The 23,252-nt window shown below is 38.5% G+C and overlaps 2 protein-coding genes across 2 annotated transcripts in view; one reads left to right on the plus strand and one right to left on the minus strand.

Moving 5' to 3' along the window:
* LOC148425449 (cyclic AMP-responsive element-binding protein 5-like) overlaps window positions 1-15,138 on the plus strand; it is a 48,930-nt gene extending 33,792 nt beyond the window's left edge. Inside the window, exons 7-10 of the mRNA XM_088411639.1 lie at window positions 6,341-6,664; window positions 8,294-8,521; window positions 9,485-9,593; window positions 10,882-15,138. Of these exons, the coding sequence (XP_088267765.1) occupies window positions 6,341-6,664; window positions 8,294-8,521; window positions 9,485-9,593; window positions 10,882-11,036 (816 nt within the window). The 3' untranslated portion in view covers window positions 11,037-15,138. The remainder of the gene's footprint in view (window positions 1-6,340; window positions 6,665-8,293; window positions 8,522-9,484; window positions 9,594-10,881) is intronic.
* Window positions 15,139-16,072: 934 nt separating this feature from the next.
* LOC148425450 (putative serine carboxypeptidase CPVL) lies at window positions 16,073-21,893 on the minus strand. The gene is made up of 13 exons (XM_088411638.1): window positions 21,774-21,893; window positions 21,510-21,691; window positions 20,735-20,856; window positions 20,440-20,557; window positions 20,008-20,066; window positions 19,864-19,943; window positions 18,860-18,926; window positions 18,638-18,760; window positions 18,440-18,571; window positions 17,312-17,410; window positions 16,951-17,124; window positions 16,636-16,818; window positions 16,073-16,556 (listed from the first exon to the last, which is right to left on the minus strand). The coding sequence occupies exons 1-13, from the start codon at window positions 21,776-21,778 to the stop codon at window positions 16,458-16,460; spliced, it is 1,443 nt and encodes a 480-aa protein (XP_088267764.1). The 5' UTR covers window positions 21,779-21,893; the 3' UTR covers window positions 16,073-16,457.
* Between the last annotated feature and the right edge of the window lie 1,359 nt (window positions 21,894-23,252).

Below are 23,252 nucleotides of genomic sequence, written 5' to 3' on the forward strand. Positions count from 1 at the left end.
AACACCTCTGTTTACTTAATGACAGTTTTCTAACATGTACAAATGTACAGCACTCTGTGTGTTATTAGAGCAAAATGCATGTGTCAGCTCACTTGTGGCAATCGGCACACTCTGGCAAAATGAAACCATGTGTTAGTGGACATCAAGGAACTAATGTTTTGTTAGTGGTTACCAACTTATCACTTTGCCAGCATCTTTCCAGAGCATCATTGTGGTTGTGGAAACAAATACTTAAAGTTGTTTTTTGTTTGATTCCACTTTTGGCTGAGCTGTCAGATATTTGGACCTTTGATATCACGGTCAGGGTTTTTTAATTTAAAACACTTTTAAACACTTTGCCATTTGCATGTTATACTAGTCACATGCAGATGTAGCAACATTTTCTTACCTATAAGTCCTGATACTAAGTAAAAGTACTGATTCAATTCCTTTATAGGAATAGACTTAAAAATCTCATATGTTTGTGTAGGATGTAACTCACTTTCTTGTCTTGTGTGAGTACAAAAGTGGATACAAATGAATAAGCTGGTTCTTAGTTCAGAATATTCATATCGATGCTAGTTTTGTTAGCATTTTTCTATTGTATGTTTGCATTGACATGGTGCAAATTAGCTCTTTAAACTCTTTTAAACTCTATACAAAACTAAACACAAAAAATAAAAAGTCTATCATTGGTGTCTTGCAAAGCAGACTGAAGTGGACCATAACGATTCTTTGCACAGCTATAAATTGAAGCAGAATTCAGAATCAAATAAATAATTCTCACTGGAAAATCAATCCTGAATTGAATTGTAGACCTAAAATCCAGAATCTACTTGAATGGTGAGACCGTCAAATATACCTACTCCTAACAAATACCCAAGTAACATACAATAAACTAAAAAAATAAGTAAATAAATAAATCAAAAATCAACTTTAAGTACTGTAGAAAAATCTGCACGTGCCACCACCCTTCACATTGTAGCCCTTGTTGTTGATCTTTTTTTTTTTTTTAAACTTAAATACTGCGTAGTCAGTTGGAGTTATCCTCATCACCTCTCAATATCCGTGCAACTAAGTTTGACTAGCGTCAGGATTTGCTTGCTAATTCAATTACTAAGCAGATAGCAGCAGTGCCGGCTGGACTTCTATCAAGCACACCGATAAAGGAGCTCCCGCTCTTGTCACTGATGACATGTTAGGAGGACGCATCTAACCCCCCCAGTACATTCTACCAAGGCTCCATTACTCTCCCACAACATGCTTTCACCTTCTCATACTCTCTATGTCCCGCTATCATGGCGTCCAGTTGGCAAGCAGCCCCCAGATGTGCGTTTTCCTTGTGATAACCTGACGTGACTCTGAGATTGCGGCTGCGTCTGATTGGTTTCCTCTTACACAAGAGGGGTGGGACTCGCCTTCACGGCGCTGAGTGACAAGTTGAAGGTTGATGCAAATGTGTTCTGTAAGGACTGTGAGAATTCATCCAGTGATAGGCGGACGATGTCCCCGTCGACGCCGCTGAAGATGACGGATGTCCGTAAGCTTGATATCGTCCATTTTGTGTCTTGGCAGCATGATCAACGGCTTTGTGGTTGTTTGTGTCTTGAGCGTTCTTATCACATTATTCCTCCTCAGGAAGTGTTACAAACCGTTCTTGTAGATTTTGTGTATGGTAGTACTACTTGGAGCAGGACAGCTGCAGGCCTGAGGCTGCATGCCGTGTGTTAACGTGGCCTATGTGGTATTTTAACCCCAGTGGTCACAACACGCAGTGGAGATGTTCCCCCCTTCTGAGAATTGACCTGTTGAGGCTGCGGTCAAAGCGTCTAACAGAGGATGAATTTCGGGATCAGACAGATGGAATTGGAATAACGAAAGCAAAAGACAGTGTGAGGTCTGTTGGACTATGTCAGGCATCTCTTGTATGACAAACTGAAACAATTCTCAGCCAAAACAGGCTTGACAAGGTCAGCATTTTTATAATCCTGCTTTCTATAGGATAGATACCACTGTTTCCTCTAGGACAGCGAGGGCAGGCTTTCTAGGGAAAGGTTGCCCTTAAACAAATTACGCTTGACTACGATTTTAGCGCATTTTAGGAAAGAATACATTTAGATTTTTTTTTTTTGACAGACATTGAGTTTTGGATATAATATGCATTGTTTTTTTTGTTTTTTTTTTACTCATCAAGTGTTAGTACAATAATCACAATGTACTGCACATTCGAAACAGCATTTTGAAAACATGATAGCATACCTTCTAAATATTAAAAGCCTGTGACTGTAATAATTCAAGGACAGTAAAGGGGTTTTGTGAGCTTCTTTTTATTGTTTTGGTTTTTTTTTTATTTTTCAAGTTCGGTAAAAACTATTATATTACTTGCCGCATTGTCAAAAATATGCAACTTATGTGTAATAGTACATGAAAAAATACATTTGATGAATATATGAATTGTATATTTTATTTTTGAATATATGAATGTTATATGAATTTTTACCCGCCTCGTATTTTGCGTAAGTGCTCCAAACAGAGATTGAGGGTTCAGTAAAATGGCTTAAATTCATATAAAGCACTAGTCAGGGACCCCTTTCAGAAAGCAAATTTTCCAAGGACCCCCATTGCAAATGTTAGCGGAATCAAAACAAAACATCATTTCAGGCAAACTTAAATGTCTTTTTTATTCGCCAACATATTCAATTTGACAAGTACACTGGTTACGTTTCAGTTATACTGAAGTTTAGAAAATAAAAATGGCAAACTGCCTTCATATATCAAAATGGGTCAATTTTTGGGTCAATTATTTAGTCAAAACCAGCATTAGAAAATAAAATGCCGCTTTAGGTTTGTTGGCTTTATCACCTCGTCAGCAAGCAATTGTAGTCACAAATTGCATTTTTCAAATGCAAATTTCAGAATTGTTCAATTTAAAAAATATATAATAAACTGGTTGGATTGATTCCTTTATGGAAGAGTCGTGAATACTTTCACAATTTATTTTAAAATAAAATGAAATGAACACACACACACACACACACGCACAAAGCAAAGCAAAGCAAAATCGATTACAATAATCAGGATATTAGGACTAATTATTGTGTGAATCTGAAAATTCTACTACTCTGTAGTCCAAATAATATTGAATTTGCTTTTGACCTCAAGCTCTTTGTCATGGCTGAAGTTGTATTCACTTTGCCTGTGTTAAATTGTATGTAACAGTCGTCTTATTTTGTTAAGACGTTTTATTCTGTTCAAAGCAGTTGGCTTGCTACCCCAACGTGGTTCTACTCATACTTCTTTGATATGTCCAAAACAATTATTTCGGTTCTGATTTTCACGTTAGCAATTAGCATTGTTAGCAACCCCTCATTAGTGGAAAGCTCGTCTTGATGGTAGTCTACTTTATCGGTCACCATGAATAAGAGGATACACCCAACCCAGCTTGATTGTGAATGCTACAGCGCACAGACTTCCCTATTAGATAGCTAGCTGGTTTAGCTCCGAGCATTGAAGAAATGACCGCTGAGAGTAAGGGCATAAGAGTGACACAGGCGTGATGCTTTTTGTTCGTCCAGTTTGGAGCTGTTTTTTTTTTTTTTTTTTTAACCTGCAGCATGCCACTAATTGTTGAGCGATTTCGTTCCCAAAATGATATTTCATTTAGTCCTAGCGGTGGCAGCCATGATTTCGGAGCGGAATGTACAGTACAGTAATGCGATCATAAGTACAGGATTTGGGGATTGTGAGAATAGTTCTAAATCAAGGTCAGAAAAGAATGTAGTTAGCGAATTTCTTTTTCTTGTCTGGTAAAAAGCTTTCCATTGGCGGATGGTGTGAGAGAGGAGAGGGCGAGCTGATGGTGAGCTCTAAGTATTGTGATCCAGACCAGCTGGATGACGGTCCCTGTGGGAATCATGAATGTAGAGGTTGTTAAAAGATATGGAGCCCTGGACGCTCCGCGGACTTACTGACAGCAGCTGGGAGGAAGGGGGAAGGGAGTTCCCAAATGAAAAGTGTGGGATTCATGGCAGGAGCTTTACGTTGAAGTCTCTTTCATTTGCTAACTTTTATTTAAAAAATCGTAAATCACACAGAATGGAAATGCATTTATGAATCATGCTAGACTAAACAGCTCTGACCTGTTATTTGGGAACGCCGCTTGGGTTAATGTCATGAATGAGAGGCAGCCTTTTTTTTTTCATGATGTCTAGGTTTGTGACATACTGGCTACTTGTATGTTTGTCAATTATCTCGTCTTCAAGCCAGACAAACGGCCTCTTGAGGTAAACTGAATCGGGTAAACACAAACAACATAAGAACACCTGAAGAGTGAAGAGAGAAGACCCACCGCGTCAGTCTTGGCTAAGTAGACCACACACTTAAGGCAACAAACCTCCTACTGGGTCAACAGTCTGAGACTCACACCTTGCCAGGGAGCTCATCACATAAGCTACACACACACAAAGAGGGAAGTTATTAGGCATATGAAGAGGCAAGATGTGGAATGGGCAATCAGGGAATGTATGGAAGGGAGAATGACAGGATTGAAGGGGAGACGGAGGACAGACTAAGTGCTTTGATTTGTTCTCCAGACATATGGATTTATGGTGCTGTTCATCATCTTATCTTGTCAGCGCATGCAGCCACGGGAACTGTTAGTAATCAGCGTGATAAAAACATAGCAGTTCCTATAAGCTTTTAATATTTCACTTTTGGAGGATGTGGGTAAAGGGCACGAGTCTAAATCCTCGATGATGATATCGGAAATTAGGTAATGAATCATTTGAATTCGGTTTCATTTCTAGGCCGCATTGGTTACCTGGTACGGATTTTTAAAGGGGAAATCAACTAGAGAGTTTTATTTTTAATAATATGTTCAATGGGGACGCACGAGTTGAATCATGACATTCTGATTAAAAAAGTGTTTGTGGAATATAAAGCAGGAAAATCTATCCGTTTTTATCCATTTAGCTACTTGCGGTCAACTGATAATGGCATCGCAGTTGCTAAGGTAATGACCAATTATGGCTCAGCTTGCGAACGTCACAGGACCAAGCTCAGAAAACAGGCAAGCCCTAAGGCTGAAATTGAGGAAGTTGAAAAGTTGGGCTTTTCTGACCTCCAATTTAGAAAATGCACTCAAACGCCCCAGTGAATCGGGAGTTCCAAGTTACTTCACCAACTTCAGTTACTAGATGAAGATGCGCATAAAGCATTGAAAAAAAAATACATTCAATTTACTTCCCCATGAATTATATTGTGATATAATTTTAATGAATAATAAAAGTATTTTCCAGCATTACCTTTTTAAGTGTTGAGTCAAGGCCCAACCAAATATAAAACAAGGGGGAAAAAGGTAGTAAAGTGAACTAGTTCAAGTTGAGAAATATAAAGAAAGCATGTTAATACCACTCTAGAAGTAGTATGTTCAGCAAATTTAAACTCAGTGCAAATATTGCAGCGATCCTGATGCTAACATAACCTGACTAGCCTGTATGCTAACTCTATTTACTTTCCATCATTGTGTAATCCAGGGCCGGGTACTTACCATAAAGCAAACACTGGCAATGCCTGGGGCCCTGTAATTTCTAGTGGTCCCCAAACCTGCAATAAAAGAGATAATTAATAAAGTTTTATTTGATTTAGCAATTATTATTGTCTTAGTCATGCAATTAAATTTCATTGTGTGGTATAATAATATGATACATATGACAATAAAAACTTGAATCTTGAATCTTGAATTAAAAGATTTTAAATGTCTACTCTATCATGAGTATTTGGGATGCTTCCCTATTCCCTTTCATTCAATGGACTAGTCCATTCAGATTCTCAGTAGAACTGCTGTTAGTGTCAGCCGAGGATGATGCAGTATGGAGAATGATTTTCTAATAATTTTTAAGAATGATTTTTAAAGACTTTCTATAGCTCATGGTCAATTTCCACAATTTTTAGTTAATAGAAAACATAATTATAATATAGTGTTGACGGGTAAATGCATGGTTAAATTATGCTTTCTACTAAGGAAGGTAAGGAAAATTGGGGTTGAAATTAAAAAAAAAAATTAAATGATTTCCATTGCTTTAAGCAGTGTAGTCTGAGAATCCATGCAAAGGATCAGAATGATTTGAAATCCTGTGTCCAACAACATCTTGTTCTTCTGGCTATAAACCTGTATAGGTAGACTCAACAGTGCCCCTGTTGGTCCCAGCCAAGTACTATACTACATTTTGCATTGAATTGTTTCAAGATGCCATTAATTTCTATTAAATTCCACTATGAGGAATTTAGGACTCATTGTTTTTTGTTTTTTTTATGTTGACCCATGGTTGAAAAAATATGTCTGGTCATTCTTTGCATCCAGAGACTGAAAGCTGCACTTTCACACCACCCTGGCGCCATCACCAACGGAAACATGAACTCCATGGGCCACATGATGGAGATGATGTCGTCGCGACAAGAGCAAGCTAACCACCATCACATGCACTCTCACCCTCACCAGCACCTCCAAGCGCCTCCCCACGCGTACCAGCACCACGCTCATCACCACCACAGTCAGGGCCATGGCCAGGGCGGCCATCATCACCCGCAGGGACACAACCCCCATCACAACTCCCACAATGCCCACCTCCATTCTGGGCACCCACACCAGACCACGCCGCACCCCCAAATGCACTCAGCTTCTCAGGTAAGGCTTTCTCAATCAGGGACATTTTTTAGTTTGGTATTTGGCAACCATTTTCTAATGTACTCTGCTGTACAGTATCTACTGCTTAATAGAATACTTACATAGCCATTTTAAGAAGTAGAAAGTTTATATTTTGTCTTAAATTCTGTTTACAGATTCACATTTTTACAAGTTATAATTTTTCCATTCTAGGTAGCTTTAATTTAGTTTTTTCTAAATTATTTTGGAATATTTTACATAGTTTTTAGGGCCCTCTTATATTTTGTACAGTATATTTTTTTTTAGTATTTGTATTTCTTTTGTCGCATTTTTTTTTTTACACCCATTCCCCACAATGCATGATTTCTTAAAGGGCAAGGCTAAGTTTGTGTTGCCACTCCCTGCATTCTCTGACGTATCTGCTTCCTCCCACATGTGCATCTAATGACAGGTTTCTGTATGTTGGGTTATGTACTGTATGGCGGCGCAGTGGTTAGCACATCCGCCGCACAGTTAAGGGACCGTAGTCTGAATCCAGCTGGCTCCAGCCTTCCTGTGTGGAGTTTGCATTTTCTCCCCGAGCCTGCATGGGTTCTCTCTGGGCATCCCGGCTTCCTCCCACACTCCAAAGACATGCATGGGAGGTGTATTGGACACACTAAATTGTCCAAAGGTGTAATTGGGTGCATGGATGCTTGTTCGTCTATGTGTCCCCTGCAATTGGCTGGCAACCAGTACAGGGTGTCCCCGCGCCAACTGCCCAAAGTCACCTAAGATAGGCACCAGCAAACCTCCAACCCTTGTGAGGACCAGTGGCTCTAGGTTATGGATTGATGGATATGTACTGCATGCCTTAGCGTGGTCAGCTGCTGAGAAGAGGTCACGAAATAAGTTTTGATGATTGTAGGGTTATTCAGTGGAAACTTGACTCCACACCCATTTACACTGTCTGGCTGGCTCAGGTGCTTAAATTCAAAGGGAGAACCATAGCTAACATCTTACTGCAAATATATTTGCTCATAGTATGCAAGTACAACTCACAACATGAATAATAACTTGATATAAGTCCCTTTGTCCTTTGATTGTCTGATGCCCTTTGCTATGTCAGATGATGGACCACCACTGTATGAAGTGATACGAGTCTCCGCATGCTTCGAATGCGCCATTAATGCATTAAGACAAAGGTTTTGATGTATATTTGGCATGCATTGAAGCGGCTTGCCTTTTCCGTGCTTCTCATAAAAATGGTAACTGCAAACAGTTGACCTTGCCAAGTATATGTCTAGATCTGTCCCGTCCACGCACACTTCTGTCTGCCGGTGTTAGTCTGAGTTGAAGTGGCTGGTGGAAAAATGCCTGACACCTCTTAAACTAGGTAGGCAGCTTTGTGAATCAGCCCAGTCACTCACTCGTTGAACCAGATGTTGTTTTGAGGGCAGTTGGCACACTTGAAATAGCTTTGGGGGTAATGTATGGACGCTTGTTTTTGTTTGGAGAGCAGCAGGGTGGCTGCTGCAGTCAGGTGTCTGGATGTTTTCCAGGTGTGTCACAAAGATTGCGTCTGTGGTTGCAAGTTGGCAGACGTAAACTGTCTCATTATGAATAACCCCCCCTCCCTCCCTCCCTCCGTCCCCCATCTCCATATTTCAGATGTCTCCTGCCACCCAGCATATGCAGCCAACGCAAACGCTTCATTCGCCGCCCCCAAGCGGCGGCCGGCGCAGGCGAGTAGTGGACGAAGATCCGGACGAACGCCGGCGGAAGTTTCTGGAACGGAATCGAGCGGCGGCCACACGATGTAGACAAAAGAGGAAAGTGTGGGTGATGTCTTTAGAGAAGAAAGCGGAAGAACTCACACAGACCAACATGCAGCTTCAGGTATAAAAATGAACCGATATCCAGGTGTGGATATGCATATTAGGGTTAAAGTTAAAGCATTAAGTCGCGATTAAATTGAACTTTATAAAGCATTTTGAAAAAAAAATCAGTTCCTTTTACTTCCTTTTGTCGCTGAGCCCTGCTAACCTAAGAAGACTGTAGGAAAAAAAAGGCCTGTATTGATATGTAAGGTTTGATATTTCCATTTTACAAGAAATTAATCATTTTGAAGGACAAAAGAAAGCTATTATAACCGTCTTTTATCTTTTTAAAATGTATTTATTTTGCATTGATTCCAAGAATTTACTCAAGTTAATAGAAGATTAGTAGAAATAAGTTGTTGAAAAATGTGATTAATCATGGTTAATTGTGCAAAATCTTGCAATTAATTAGCTTAAAAATGTAATCGCTTGATAACATTAAAATACAGTGGTACCTTTACTTATGAAATACATTTGTTCCTGAAGTCATTTGGTATCGTGAATTTTTTTAACTAGAGTCGTTTTTTACAGGTGAATAGCCTAATCTTACAAAAAAAAATTGTAAGCTCTTTAGATTGATAATACAATAAATAAATTATAAAAATGCATCAAAGTCTGTAAAAAATATTTTTAAATTACATCAGTACATAATAATCGTGGAAGTCAAGGTAAATAATGTAAAGAATAATAAAAATGTTCATTTACCTTCGGGGTTGGGCGACTATGCGAAGAGAAACGTGAGTGAGAATTGAAAGGCATGGTGACGAAAATGAACAAAACAAAAGTACTTTTCATGATCGTAAACCAACAATTCACCTTTCCTAACCTGATTTTTTTAAGAGACGTTCTTAAGTAGAGGTACCACTGTATAAATATATTACAAACCTTAAATCTACTTAGCAAGCAGTCTGCCAATTGACTTTTCTGACCCAATGCAGCTGGGATGACGTTTTCTTTTTTTTAATCATTTTAATTCTTACAGAATGAAGTGACGATGCTAAAGAGCGAGGTGACCCAACTCAAGCAGCTCCTCCTCACCCACAAGGACTGTCCCATCACCACTATGCAAAAAGAGTCCCAAGGTTACCTCAGTGAGTCACTCAAACACACACACACACTCGCACCAAACACACAGTTTAATCCTCCAGTGTCGATATCACCGCCGTGGAGTTGCTTTTCATTTTGTCAGACAAATGAAAAAAAATCCCACATCTGAAACCTAAGGTGACAAATACGTCATGAGCTGCGTTTTGTTTCCCAGTGCCCCGCCCTTTGATAGGGATACGAGACATAATTAGGATAGCGAGACTCCCCTGTGTGGTTCCAGCGAGGAAAATCAGACTCATATCCGTCCTGACTGAATGTTTCTTTTGTAAAGGAGTCTCCTCCCAGACTGGGCGAGACGTTCATCAATGAGTCTCAAGTTGTGCACACATGTCCACTTTAATGTGACCATAATTCAGCTGGCGTGTGTAGAGCTGAGTGATTCTATTTTCCATTTTTGTGTTATCTGTTCATGTTCTATTTTTACAAGTAAGGCTTTTGGCTTGATTTTATGATGTTTGAAATCCATCTTAAGAAGGTATGCGCAATCTATGGACCATGGCGACATACACAATATATCCCACAAAAGCATTTGGTCCGGCAAGCAATGTCATTTGAATAGAAAATAAAAATTTCTTTGATTATGGCTTTTCTCCTCCTGGGACAAAAAAAAAAGTATCATTAAAGCACAATGCCTAACAGCCACAGAGACAAGCAAACAAAAAGCGGGAAGTGCCTCCAGTTGAGGACAGAAGGCCAAGGTGATTACTAGGAAACCGAAGAGGCAGATAGAGTGGAACTTAGGCGATCAATCCCAGAAACAATGATTGAAACTTGCACAAGGGAGGAAAAGCAATCAAAGGAAAAGTGAGTGGGCGTGGCTAACTGACAGTATGCAACAGTAGAAAGGTGAAGGGGAAAAACACAGAGAGCCCACAAAACAGTGGAGCCCAGGTGGAGGTCGATGACGCTTGGCAGAACAAATTGGCAGTAACCGATTCATCGAACTATTAATTTCAAGAATTTATAATGAATAAAATGTATTTTGGGGGGTTTCTTAACATTTACAACAATAAAGATACGAGTTATATTAGTGTTTTCTAGGACTTGTCCTTCTGTATTTGTTTAACTATACAACAGATGGAATCAACCAAAATATGCCCCCCAAAAATTGTATATTCTTATTTTTTTTGTAAAGTGTTTATGTGTAAAAATTGTGAAAAATCATCTTTTAAAAAACTGCTGATTTTTGCCAATTTTAGAAGAACTCTGGATGCCAGATTCTACGGACCCTAATCTGCAGGTCATTTACCATACCCAACAATGTGTCCTCAGGTCCAGAAAGCAGTCCGGCAGGAAGTCCATCTCCAGCTTGCACGCAGCAGCAGGTCATCCAGCACAACACCATCACCACATCCACCACGACTGTAGGGGGCAGCAGTGTGCACGGACAAGCCAATAACCGAACGGACATTAATCCCATCCACTAGGGGAGCGGATGGACTGTACAGCTTCACCCCAACACACCTCTGGTTTCAGAGGCTCCCCAGCTGCACACATCGTCCCCACCCCATCAAGAAAAACCTCAAAAGCCTCCAAGGCTCTTCTTTTTACAGTAGCCATGGTATGTATTTTTATAGACCCTATAATGTGTACATGTTTGACGGTATGTTGCCTATTTCTTTTTTTTCTTTTTTTTTACATTTGCTATTGTAAGTTACGTCGGCAGCGTTGCTGTGGATTTTTTTCCCCCGGTATAGCGGTACAAAATGGACCAAAGTGTTCATGGAACAAGCGAGGAGAGATTAGAGGCTTTCTTCTCTTAGAAGATTCTCTTTTTGACCAAACGTTTCCTGCACCCAACATGTTCTTACAAGTATTTAGTGTAGTAGGACTAAAAGCCATCGTATAGTGAACATCGAACCTATTGACAAACACAATTCATTCCTGATCAGGTTTTTTTTAACCAAACTGCCGTTTCTCAAGAACATGTACGCCCAGAGGTATTTCTTCGACAAACGAATATTTGAATATTAAACAGTGAAGTGACATATTTGACAGACAACAGTGCAGAATTCCCAAGTGTATATTCTTTATCCTCTGCAAACAACTGTTTTTTTATTAACTAGTTTAAAGGATATTTCTGGACTAAATTCAGACTACATTGGAAAGGCTATATATAACCCAATCGTGAACAACTCTTTTTGGACTAATTTTGGACCACATTGGATAGGCTATAACAATAGGCGATTTACTATTTTTGGCTAAACTTGGATGGGCTAATCAAACACCAAATATCAATGTCTATATTTGGACAAAATTTGGTCCACGTTGGACGGGCTTAACACAACCCAACATCTATTTCTGGACTAAATCAAGACTAGAATTAGCCCAAAATCCAATATCCAAAACTAGTCTAGTTCTAGTTGTCTTTTATTTAGCAATGAAGAAGTGACTGACTTGACGATTATATTTGGGTTCGGTGTGAAAAATCGACCGAGTGACGATGACAGGCTGTTGGCGGATGACGGCCTCTCAAAACCTATGACATGCCCTTCTCTGAGTACTGTATTACTGCAGCTTACAGAGTTAGCAAACAAACTCTTCTCCACACGTGTCTGTATGTGTTACAGCACCCTCTGGTGGCCAAGGCAGGCATACCAAAAGGCACATAATGAGAGGTATGAGCAGATTAATGGCGCTGCCATTCATTACAAATAAAACATGTACATTAAGTGATCCTTTGCTGTAAAAGCGATTACCCGTCTGTCATTGTCCATTCGTACTTCTGGACCAAACTGTAGAACTCCAGTGTGCAATCGTTTTGCCTCGAAATAAATCATCATTACGACGAAAGCTTATCATTCTTTCCCGTTAACCTTATCGTTGCCAGTCTTAAAGAATCATATGAAGCTCTTCATGATATAGTGCTCAAGGGATATGCAATACAGCGCTCTGTGGCTCATGTCAAATATGCCCGCAAAATGTATAAACACTGTGATAGCAGCTCGGCAGCTTAAGCAATCTCCTCCAGGACCACCCGAAGCTTTAACATTTTTCCTCCCGGGGCCATGACGACTTTATGACAAAATATGATGCAGCAATCAAACAAATGTGTATTATTAGATATTATGAGCACTTTTTATTTTTATAACAGCTCCTCTGAGGTTTTATTTGTTTTTAAACTTGCATGGACGGCTAGATCAAATCCGCATTTGGATAATAAAAGTGCATGTCCGTGAAAAAGAGCATCTCTGTAATCCACAACTGGTATGACTTTATAGTTCTTAAAAAGCAGCAATTTATGCTAGTGTTTTCCCAAATGTCACCATGTGCCTGGATTATTTTGTTCTAGCATTCTCCACTCATATCCATTTCAGCCTCATTATGCTATTGATAGTTTTGCGTCTTATCGGTTTTTCTCTTGCGTTTCCTCTCCATTATTCATTATCTTCATTAATCTTTCTCAGGCCTTATTTCTGTTTTTAACTCCGTGGCGACATACTGTACACGCTTCCCTTCCGATGGAATGGGAATGTTTCTTCCGATTTTTGACCAGGAATGTTGACGTGAGCTCCCGAAAGCACTGTGTTGTAAAAGTAAGGTGAAGCAGAGCTGTCTATGCACTTTGTCCTCTGCAATGCCAGAGGCTCCAATAGCCATATTATAGCAAGTCGTGCTCAGTGACCCCTTCCTCTCTTTTAAATACACCAGCCAGAAATGCAGTGTCTGTGGCTTCATCCATCGGCTCGCAGCTGAAGAAAGTTTACTTTCTTATCTCGCTCCATGTCTTAACTTTTTGCAGGAACGTTTTAGTGCGTATGCAGGAGAAACGTTTCTCTAAAAAAGGGCTTTGTTTCATCTTCTTCGGGGGTTTGCAAAATAAATTGCAATTAAAAACAACAAACACACAAAAAAATTGCATACCTCCATTTGGGTCCCTTACTTAGCTCTGGGACAATAATGAGCTCCGATTGTGATGAACTATCACGTATATCTGACATTTCTGCATTAATGAAAAGATACTTTTTGGAGAATATTGTCCCTTTTTAAACAATTTGAGGTATAAGCTTATAAAGGTGTATTTTTAAAATCAGTTATTACTTTCTTTACTTGCTACTTTGACCTCAATGTCATAATAGTAACACTTTATAATAGAAAGATACAAGTTTATTTTTGTAAAATTGCAAACATTCTAAACCATTAACACATCTTAGTTCTGGTAAAGACTAAAAACAATACAATTTTCAATTAGCTCCCAAAACTCAGCATTTTGATTAACGTTTGCTGCCATTGGCGGCTTTTTTTTTTTTCCCCCCGGCTGGCAGTGAACGAGTTACTTTAGTTATTCTACAATCCGTTGCTGTTTTATATTGAAAACGGATTGCTTGTCGTAAATAACTGACTTTGCCATTTTGTGGAACAGCATTTAACTAATTTAACTAAAAAAAAAAAAAACATGTCTTTGAGACTGAATGAATTAAGTGACAAAATCAACTTTTTATCCATCAGGGGAAGCTGTTTTTCCACTTACTGACAACTAAAAAAAAGACATCAAAATTACTCAGGAATCAGGTAATGACCAATCACTACCTGGTTTCTGAGTTTCATGAGATATTCACAAACTGAGCTGTAATTGGTCTGAGAAGCTGTGATGTGATTTTCAGTCGACAGATAGTGACAAAATGGCTGCCTTTAGAGATGGGTACAAATTGGTTCTTATAACATATTTTTTCTTTAAAAAAGGCTTTTTTAAATTCGCCTGTCATTTCGGGGTACACTCAATAGTTGGGGTTCATTGTTGTTAGGCTTATAAAAATGTCTATTGCAAAAGGTATGAGAATCCCTGATTTGATCATTCCAAATCAAGCTCTTGTATGTGGCATTTTAACTGGAATCATGTGCAAGATGTCACTATGGGTGGGGAACCTTTCGAGTTTTAGTCCTCAGGGCAATACTAAAAAACAACAACAACAACAAGTTATAATACGAGTGTTAATTATTGTGTATTATTTCCATTTGTGGGCCTTTTTTATCTTTTAAAAACAACAGTTAATTTGGATTTTCTTTGGAATTGCAAGGCGGTTTCTAACAAATGCTCTTTCGGGTCATATGTGGCCCACAAGATGTAAGGTTCCCCACCTGTGCACTCTAATGAAAAATAAAAAGCTATACATTGCTTTATATGCAGAAAAAAAAAGTGTGACTGTTTGTGTACAAGAATAATTCTTATGTGTTAATGCTTGTATAATTGTAAGTGTAAAGCTATAAATATTGTACATAAGACCATGAATTTCTATAATCGTGTACATGTAATGCAACTACCTTTCTTTTTGAAGGGAATACATGTGTGGCACATGTGTGTAAATAATGTTTTGCATACAGCACTTGCTGCCTTTTGTCATATGCCCATGCTCATTTCAGCGCTTTAATACGTTGTTTGTATGCCATGAACTGATCCTGACCCTTGCCTGCATAACTTTGTACATTTTCTGTGTCCCCATGTCGGCTTGTTTTGGCCATTTGTACAGATGTTTAACATTATCGCTGCAGTTACATTTGGAAAATAAAGCACTTGCTCTGCAACATGCAGCTAAGAGACTCGCTTGAGTTGATTTCATAACTGCATAAGTGGTAACATGCGAAATAAAACTAGGAATGGTGCAAAGTTTAGTTTTTTTTTTTTTTTTACTTTCACTATTTTCTGCCATGTTAATTGTATTTCAAATAACTAAATAGCTAATCTTCATCAAGGCAATTTAAATCACGCGGATTGACGCAATACTGTATCGAATTTTGTAAGGTGGTGAAAATTCTTTACGCAGACTGCCCCCTGGCGGGTGTAATAGGTGTTACAGTTTGTGAAACCTGTTTTTTGTGCATTTTACTTGGGGGAATTCAAGTTAAAAATCGATTACCTGTATTTATATTTTGGTTTTTAGAAGGAAGTAAAAAAAAAAAAAAAGTCAATCTTGTTATGTTGCGTGGTTTTGATGATGGGGAAAAAAAACATCTTTATACACACATATGGCTGGCGTTGCGCTGTCAACTTGTAACTCCCAAAAAGTCACTTTTGAGGAGACCCTGTGCTTTATGTGGGTGGGTACGTCTCATTTTTACCTCAAGCGTACCGGGACTTCACGTGAGCCCACAACGTACACTCTCTCGTCACATTTTTCTATTGCACTTTGTGATGCTCAGACAACTTCAGTAATTTTGGAACCCTAAATTTGACTAAATTAGTATTTATTTTAAACTAAACTCAAGTTAACTCTGCCCTGCATTGTATAATACGGCACTAATCTCCAGCGCTGGCGGCTAGCCATTAAAGGTTAAAAAGGATGTCGAGTGATGGCCGCAGAACGTGAGGTGCATTCAAACGCATTCAGACCTTTCAAACTCAGGCAGAATTAGTCAATGTATTTACTCATTTTACCTATAATCTATTTTATATTTCCTGAATAACTACCTTAATGATCTGCTGTCGCCCACTGCCTAATTTACATTTTCGCAACAGTTAAACAAGGGGAGTACCGGCATTTATTTTTACCACTTAAGGCACTGAACTGCAGCATCATTAAAAACGCAAGACATTTTCAACACTTTGCATTGTTCAAGAATTCCTATTAAAAAAAAACAAAAAAAAACAGTGACTGATCATATAGAATTTAAAATAACAGAAAACCAGCATCCAGTTAAAATCCATTTTGAACAATTTCTTTTAAAATACTACATAATTGGTAATGTTCTAAAAGAGAACTAAAAAAAAACGTACACAAATTGTGTACAGTTCCATTCAAAATTGGCAGAAAACACAATGCCAAGTTTAAAAAGCAAATTTGTGATTAGCAGCAATACTATGAAGAACCTGATTATTTACACTCATCAAAAAAGTTGATCAATTGAGCTCTTCATATCCAACCTCGTGATGACAGAAACCTGTCAATCATGTCAAAAGACCTCGCCGGCTGGTCATAAGGCAAAATATGTCCACCTCCTCTGATAATGACCTGCGTGACAAGAAACCATATTTGAAGGCTATCTGCTTGCAAAGCACTTATCCACAGTGATTGTGGGTCCTGGGCCCACCTGGTAGAACTCTCCCACTTGTCTGACGTAACCGGCCACCTCCGTGTCTTCTGGCTGAAGCTTCCAGGGAAACCGCGGCGCCGTTTTATAGTCGGCCGCTCCCGTCCAGTTGACGGTGGGCAGGAACCGCTCGGTCAAAGGAGCCGCCACGATCACGTCCAGCTGACCGCTGTAGATCAGCACCTGTGCACATTGTTCACGCCTGCTTGTTATTCATGGAATTTTATGGGATTTTCTTTAAGTCAACTCCATTACATCAAATTTATTTGAACCTGTCCAAAATACAAAAGCCGTGATTCCGTTTGGAGTCGTCACCTTATAGTGGTCCATGAGAACGCCCAGCCAGGGCTTGACGCTCTTCATCACATCCTGCATCAGGTGCTTCTCCACCTGTGAGCCGTCGTGAAATTCCAGGTTGCCCACGTGGATGGCACGACGCACCTCTGGGAGCGTCACGAATGTGGAAAAGTACTCCTGGTCTTCAGGTTCCTGAAGTAAAACATATGCACGCAAATGCAGCGGACGATTCATTAGGAACACCTGAATTGCATCGAAAAATTCCACCTAACTAGAGTTCCTGTTTTGTTGATGGCAAATTATTACCGTTCAGGTTTAGGGTTGATTTACAGTTGAAATGAATGTCAACACGAGTCTTAACACTGGTATTTGAATTTACCTGACATATTAAGTAGTTGAAGTAGTTGGTGCAGCCTGTTGCGTTTTGGAAAAAGGAAGGGTACGGTGCCAGGTCGCCATTCAGCAAGCTGTCAAATACCTGACATCAGACAGCACACATGGTTTTGTTAGTTCCGTTCGAAAGATGAAGCTTTACAGAAGGCCATATCCTACCTAATATACAGTCACTTTTTGTGATTGAGTATGTTACAATGAAGAAGATTCACTTTTCCAAATAAAATCACACTAAGATAGCCACGATATTCGAATATAGTGACATGCAGCTAGAGTCCTTTTGCTTATCAAAAATAACAAAGAAACAAACAAAGCTGCGATGAGGAAGGAGGTTCAATATACAGCATCATGCACTCAGCAGACATAAGGTACAACCGCACGTCTAAATAAATACTGTAATGCCGAGTCCTATATGGCCACATTTGATTTGTAAAATTGTCACATGGACCAATACTGGTGATTAATTGTTCATTTCTAATGAAAATGAATAATCAAAAATTATCAAATAAAATTTAAAGGAATGCATCTCAGTTCATTTACATTATATCAATGATAAATTATTTAATATACATTATATCTGACAAATGAACCCCAAATATTATGACATACCTTTAAATTGAGCAATTTTTATTTTGACAATATTCAATATTTTATATCTGTAATACTTTTACTCATTGTAATTATTTCTAATGATCACAATTACACAATTGTTTAATCATTTCAAAACGTAAGACTTTCATTTTATTATTTCATTAAATCAACTGATAAATTACTTGATAATGGAGTTGTCTAACAAAAGAACCAAACAAAGAATTAATAAATACATTTATATTTTTAACATATTACATATTTCATATATTGTATGTGAAATTAATTGTAATTATTTCTAATGTTCAAAAACAAATGTTAAATAAAATTTAAAACGTATGTATATTTTAGCTTATTTACGTCAAATTAAAAGTATATTTAATCATTTAAAAACAATAATTAAATATACTTTAAATTTGACAAATAAATAAACAAAAAATATTAATGCAGGTTTAACTAATGGTGTGAAGGAAATCACATGTCAACATTGCTCAGCAACTAAGGTGAAGATGACATTTTGGTGTACCTTAAAAGCCTCCACCCATTTTTGCTGCTGGATGAGCGCCACCCCCAAGTCGGTCTGCTTGTTGACGTAATGCTTCTGACCTTCATCGATCATGCCCGTTTGGTACAAAAACTCTCCGTAACCACCCAGCATCTGAAAGATGTGAGAATGTTACATAGTCCTGAGCGATGCGCTACATGCGTTGGGGCAGATGCGCACCATCTCGGGGTCACACAGGCCATCTCCAATGGCCATGCCCTTGAAGTTGATTTTGACCTTGGCGGTGGGGTTGTTTTTATGGATGTAATAGGAGATAGCAGGAACATACTTCCCTGCATAAGACTGTGAAGACACATGGAGAACACACGGTGGCTTTTATAATTGAATCAACCCACAATATAGTACATTGGTCTATTTACAAAAAAAATAAATAAAACTTACCTCTCCAGTCGCATAAAATTCACTGGACTGGTACTCGGGAAAGAGCTGGAAGAACTGTATCAAAGCACTTGAAAAGCAAGAGAACATAAACATTTAAAACCGGTTGGTGGTATTTGCATGGTTTTTTTTTTAGACATTTATTGTCTAAAGCAGTGGTTCTCAAAGGGGGGTCCGCAGACCCCCGGGGGTACGTGACCTGACTGCATGGGGTCCGTGAAATAACTTGGGTGTTTTAGAACTGTTAGTTTATCTTTTAAGTTACTGATTTGTTTGTCTTAGTCAGTTTTTTGGCGCCGCCACTGGCCACTCTTGATAGTGCATTGATAATGCGCTCATTTCATTTTATTTTTTATTAAATTGTGAAATTATTCACGACTCTCCAATAAAACCACCAATTCAACCAGTTTAATATATTTTTAAAAAATGCACTAATTTTTAAATCTGACAAAATGCGTTTTGGGGCTACAACTGCTTGCTAACGAGGCTATGAAGCCAGCAAAGCTAATGCTGCTTTTGATTAAATTATTGGCAGCAACCATTTTGGAGGAAATAGACCCAGTTTGCAATAAGGAGGCGCGTAATTTGCAAATAAAATTTAGACAATTTTATTTTTTAAACTTCAGTATAAAAAAGTGACAAATGTACAGTACTGGTCAAATTGAATGTGTTGCTGAATAAAAAGGCACTTAGGTTTGCCTTGAATTCCTTTGTTGTTTGTTTTGTTTCCGCAAACATTTGAATGAAGGTCCTTGGAAAATGTGCTTTCTAAATGGGGTCCCTGACCCCAAAATTTTGAGAGCCCCTAACCTAATAAGTTGGGGGAAAAAACTCAATATGTATGAAACAAAAAGAACATCAAAAATCATACATGACTTAGTTATCACACTTCAAGAGCAGAGCCAATTTTTTGGTTCAAATACCACAACTCTCAGAACTTAGTTAACAAAAAAAAACCACTAGCCACAGGTTAATGCAAGCAAATTTAAGTGAAGCAAGCGTTGCACCTGTACAGGTCTCTGCCAACATCATCCTGATTCTGAGCGTAGCCACGGTCGTCATCCGTGAAGCTGAAACCTGTTCCCACCTGAAAAAGAAAAAAGCTATTTAAAATATTCTTTAAGGTGAATGGATGTGAGCACAATACCTACTGGATTGTCAATGTACAACACAGAATATTTTAAGGTCCAGGCATAATCCCTCAGATTCACTGCAATGACACAGAAGTTGCTCATTACATTAAAGCCACTTATAAAAATCACATGCTAGTTGCAGATCACTATACAAAGTGCTAAGTGAAACTATCATGGCATCTGATATCACCACCATTACAGATTGTTTACATTTTGAGTTGTATGGACTTTAGTCTCTTCAATCCAAGATTAGTGGCAGATTACATTGACGTTTGAAGTTGATAGTCCACAAGTCATTTGTGTTGCTTTGTAATAAAAACATTTTACAGAATTGATGCTTCTTCTTTGTACTCTTTGAATTATAAACACGCTAGAAGATATTTTTTAGACATACATATTTAAATAATATTTGTCCCTGATGCATGATAAGAATAGCTGACATTTTCATACCCGTCATGTTCTTGTAAACCACATAAGGACCGTGTTCCACAAAGAGGCCGAACAAAGAGGTCCCTCCTGGGCCTCCTTGCAGCCAAAGTAGCACTGGGGGCTTTGTGTCATGGGATGGCTGGGGAGAGTTACACAAAATATATAATTTCAGCACCATCTTGTGGTTGTGATCTGGCCTCAACATTTTGAGAGAGAAAACCCTCCTTTAAATTCTCACCACATATACTGTACTGTAAAGGGGTTATTTATTGTATAGTAGTAACATAGTGATGCTGTTTTGATGGTTTGCATTTACCATGAGTGCAGGGAAGAACCAGAAGAAGAGGTTACTATTGTATTCCTTATTGACAGTGAGATAGCCAGCATAGCTCTTCACGTTTTTGCCAGGCAGCTCTCCAACTAAACTCAATTGTCTGGCTGAAACAAACAACAATGAAACATAATAATTACATTTTTTAAGGTAAAATTTTGTAGCTGTTCTTTTTTTTTACTATAATGAGAGTAATCATGTAATTATAGTAACATATTAAATAGTATTTAGGAATGAATGGTTATCTTGAATAATGTGGGGTTGTGAAAAAACAAATATGCCCAAGCACAAGCTTTTTTAAACATCAGAACAAAAGAGTATTCAGTATAAATACCTCAAAAAAAGGTGTTAGAGAAAATTTTAAAAAATGAAGCCTTCTCTGGATAAAAAGAATTATTGGTGAGCATTATATATTCCAATTTCAAAACGTTAAGCTCGGGCAGCAAATCTTTAAACAAGTTATTTCAGCAATTTTTATGTTCCAAAACTTCCTCATCTAATGCAGTAAAACTCTTAACATTTGAGCGACTTCCCACGCTTATTATCGTCCTTCTGCATTTCTTCAAAATGTTCCTCTTATTCTTGAAAACGGCTACACACCCCAAATTCGGATACGTTCGAAATATATCATCCTTCCTGCTCAACTTAGCCCCCACTTTCACATTTCAAGAATTGAATTGATTCCCCCCCCCAATAGTCTAGTTTTGCTCTTGGGTATTTGCATGCAAATTTCACATCGTAATAAGAGGGTCGCGTCTACCTTGGTCAATGGCACCCTTCTCCAGGTAAGGCGTAAGAAAGAGAGGCGATCCGGGATCCACGCCGTTGGGGCTGCTGATATTCAGTGACTTTCGACAGAAAAGGAACGAGCATCTGCGTGTTTGAACTGGAACCAGAGCGGCCCATAGCAGGAACAAGACACCCAATGTTTCCATCCACGCTCTGCCGATTGTTCGCAAGACGGCACACAAGTTAAACGTGATCCAATCAAAATGTCGAGACTTTTTGATCTGTTTAAACTCACCCCATGCTGCCGTTTAATCAACCCAGCTCTTCACAGACTGAAAAGTGGATCACAGTCACGTGATCTGCTCAGAGGCATTCTCACGTGATTAGTAAAGAACCACGTGATCGTACCCCCACTCTACTCACCCCCTCACGCGTTTTTGCTCCAATGGCTCATTACGTCATCGTGTCGTGACGAGACACATTTTTTTCTTATGTACGTAGGGGGTTGAAATGGTTTTCAATGACTGTAGTGAGAGACTTACGAGCATGGTCCAAACTTCCGTTTCAGAGCCGCACAGAGAAAAAAAAAGGAATTATAGAAGGGCCGCTTCAAAATGCATTGACTTTAATTATATTGATGCAATAATAGTGAAAATCTTTACTCGAACCACCTTTAGTCACCACGGTGTTTTGAATAGAAATGGTCGTCATTCGTTTATCATTATCTTTGCAGGATTAAAAAAAAAAAAAAAATATATATATATATATATATATATATATATATATATATATATATATATATATATATATATATATATATATATATATATATATATATATATATATATATATATATATATATATATATATGAGACATAGATTTGTTAGAACAAGGGGAATCTGTTTTTTTACACCCTCCTTTGTCTTTCTTTTTTTCCCACTGGACTTGCGGGCCATTAAAAATGTCGTTTTTACAAAATATCACTGTGTACTCTGTACTGTACTATAGGTTTTTACTACAGTAGGGCTAATGTACTGGAGGTGTCGGAATAGCGCCCAAACTTGTGACCTCCTTGAAAGGACTGTACTTGACTCTGATTCAAAAGATCCTCAATCTCATCAGGTTGTCCAGCCAGAACATAAAGACGATGCACACTCGCATGCCACTCTTTGTATATAAGGTTCTATTTATTTATCTGGGTTGGTGTGTGTGTGTGTGTGTGTGTGTGTGTGTGTGTGTGTGTGTGTGTGTGTGTGTGTGTGTGTGTGTGTGTGTGTGTGTGCGTGTGCATGTGCGTGGTCTATTCTCATGGACGCACGGAATAATAATGAAAGGAACGTGATAATCCACAGAATGGGATGAACGCCTAAAACTGACTGTCCGTTACAACGATACCTGCCGACTGGCCGGTGAAAGAGTAAAACAACCTATGCCCGTGTAAACAGAGTCCTGATTGGTGGTGGAGGAATGAAACACAACTTGTGATTGGTTGCTAGGCGGTTGCTAGGAAAATCACATGACCATAGGAGAAACATGTCCAGACGTAAAGTAATAACAGAAACAATTCGAACATGAAATCGTTAACTATAATCAGAAACTTCTTAACAGCTAAATTAGTTATTTTTTTCACCTGAGTTGCGATAATAGCAACCAACAGATTTAAAATTTAGTAAGGGGTTTTGGAAGCTTTAAATAAACAAATCAAAGAATAAATGAGAAAGTGTTTTTGTAACATTAAAAAAGAGCAACCATTACTGCATAAATAAATGCTCA

Source organism: Hippichthys cyanospilos, chromosome 3 (genome assembly GCF_059441005.1).
Source record: "Hippichthys cyanospilos isolate Australia breed blue-spotted pipefish chromosome 3, RoL_Hcya_1.0, whole genome shotgun sequence".
In the NCBI taxonomy this organism is placed as follows: domain Eukaryota; kingdom Metazoa; phylum Chordata; class Actinopteri; order Syngnathiformes; family Syngnathidae; genus Hippichthys; species Hippichthys cyanospilos.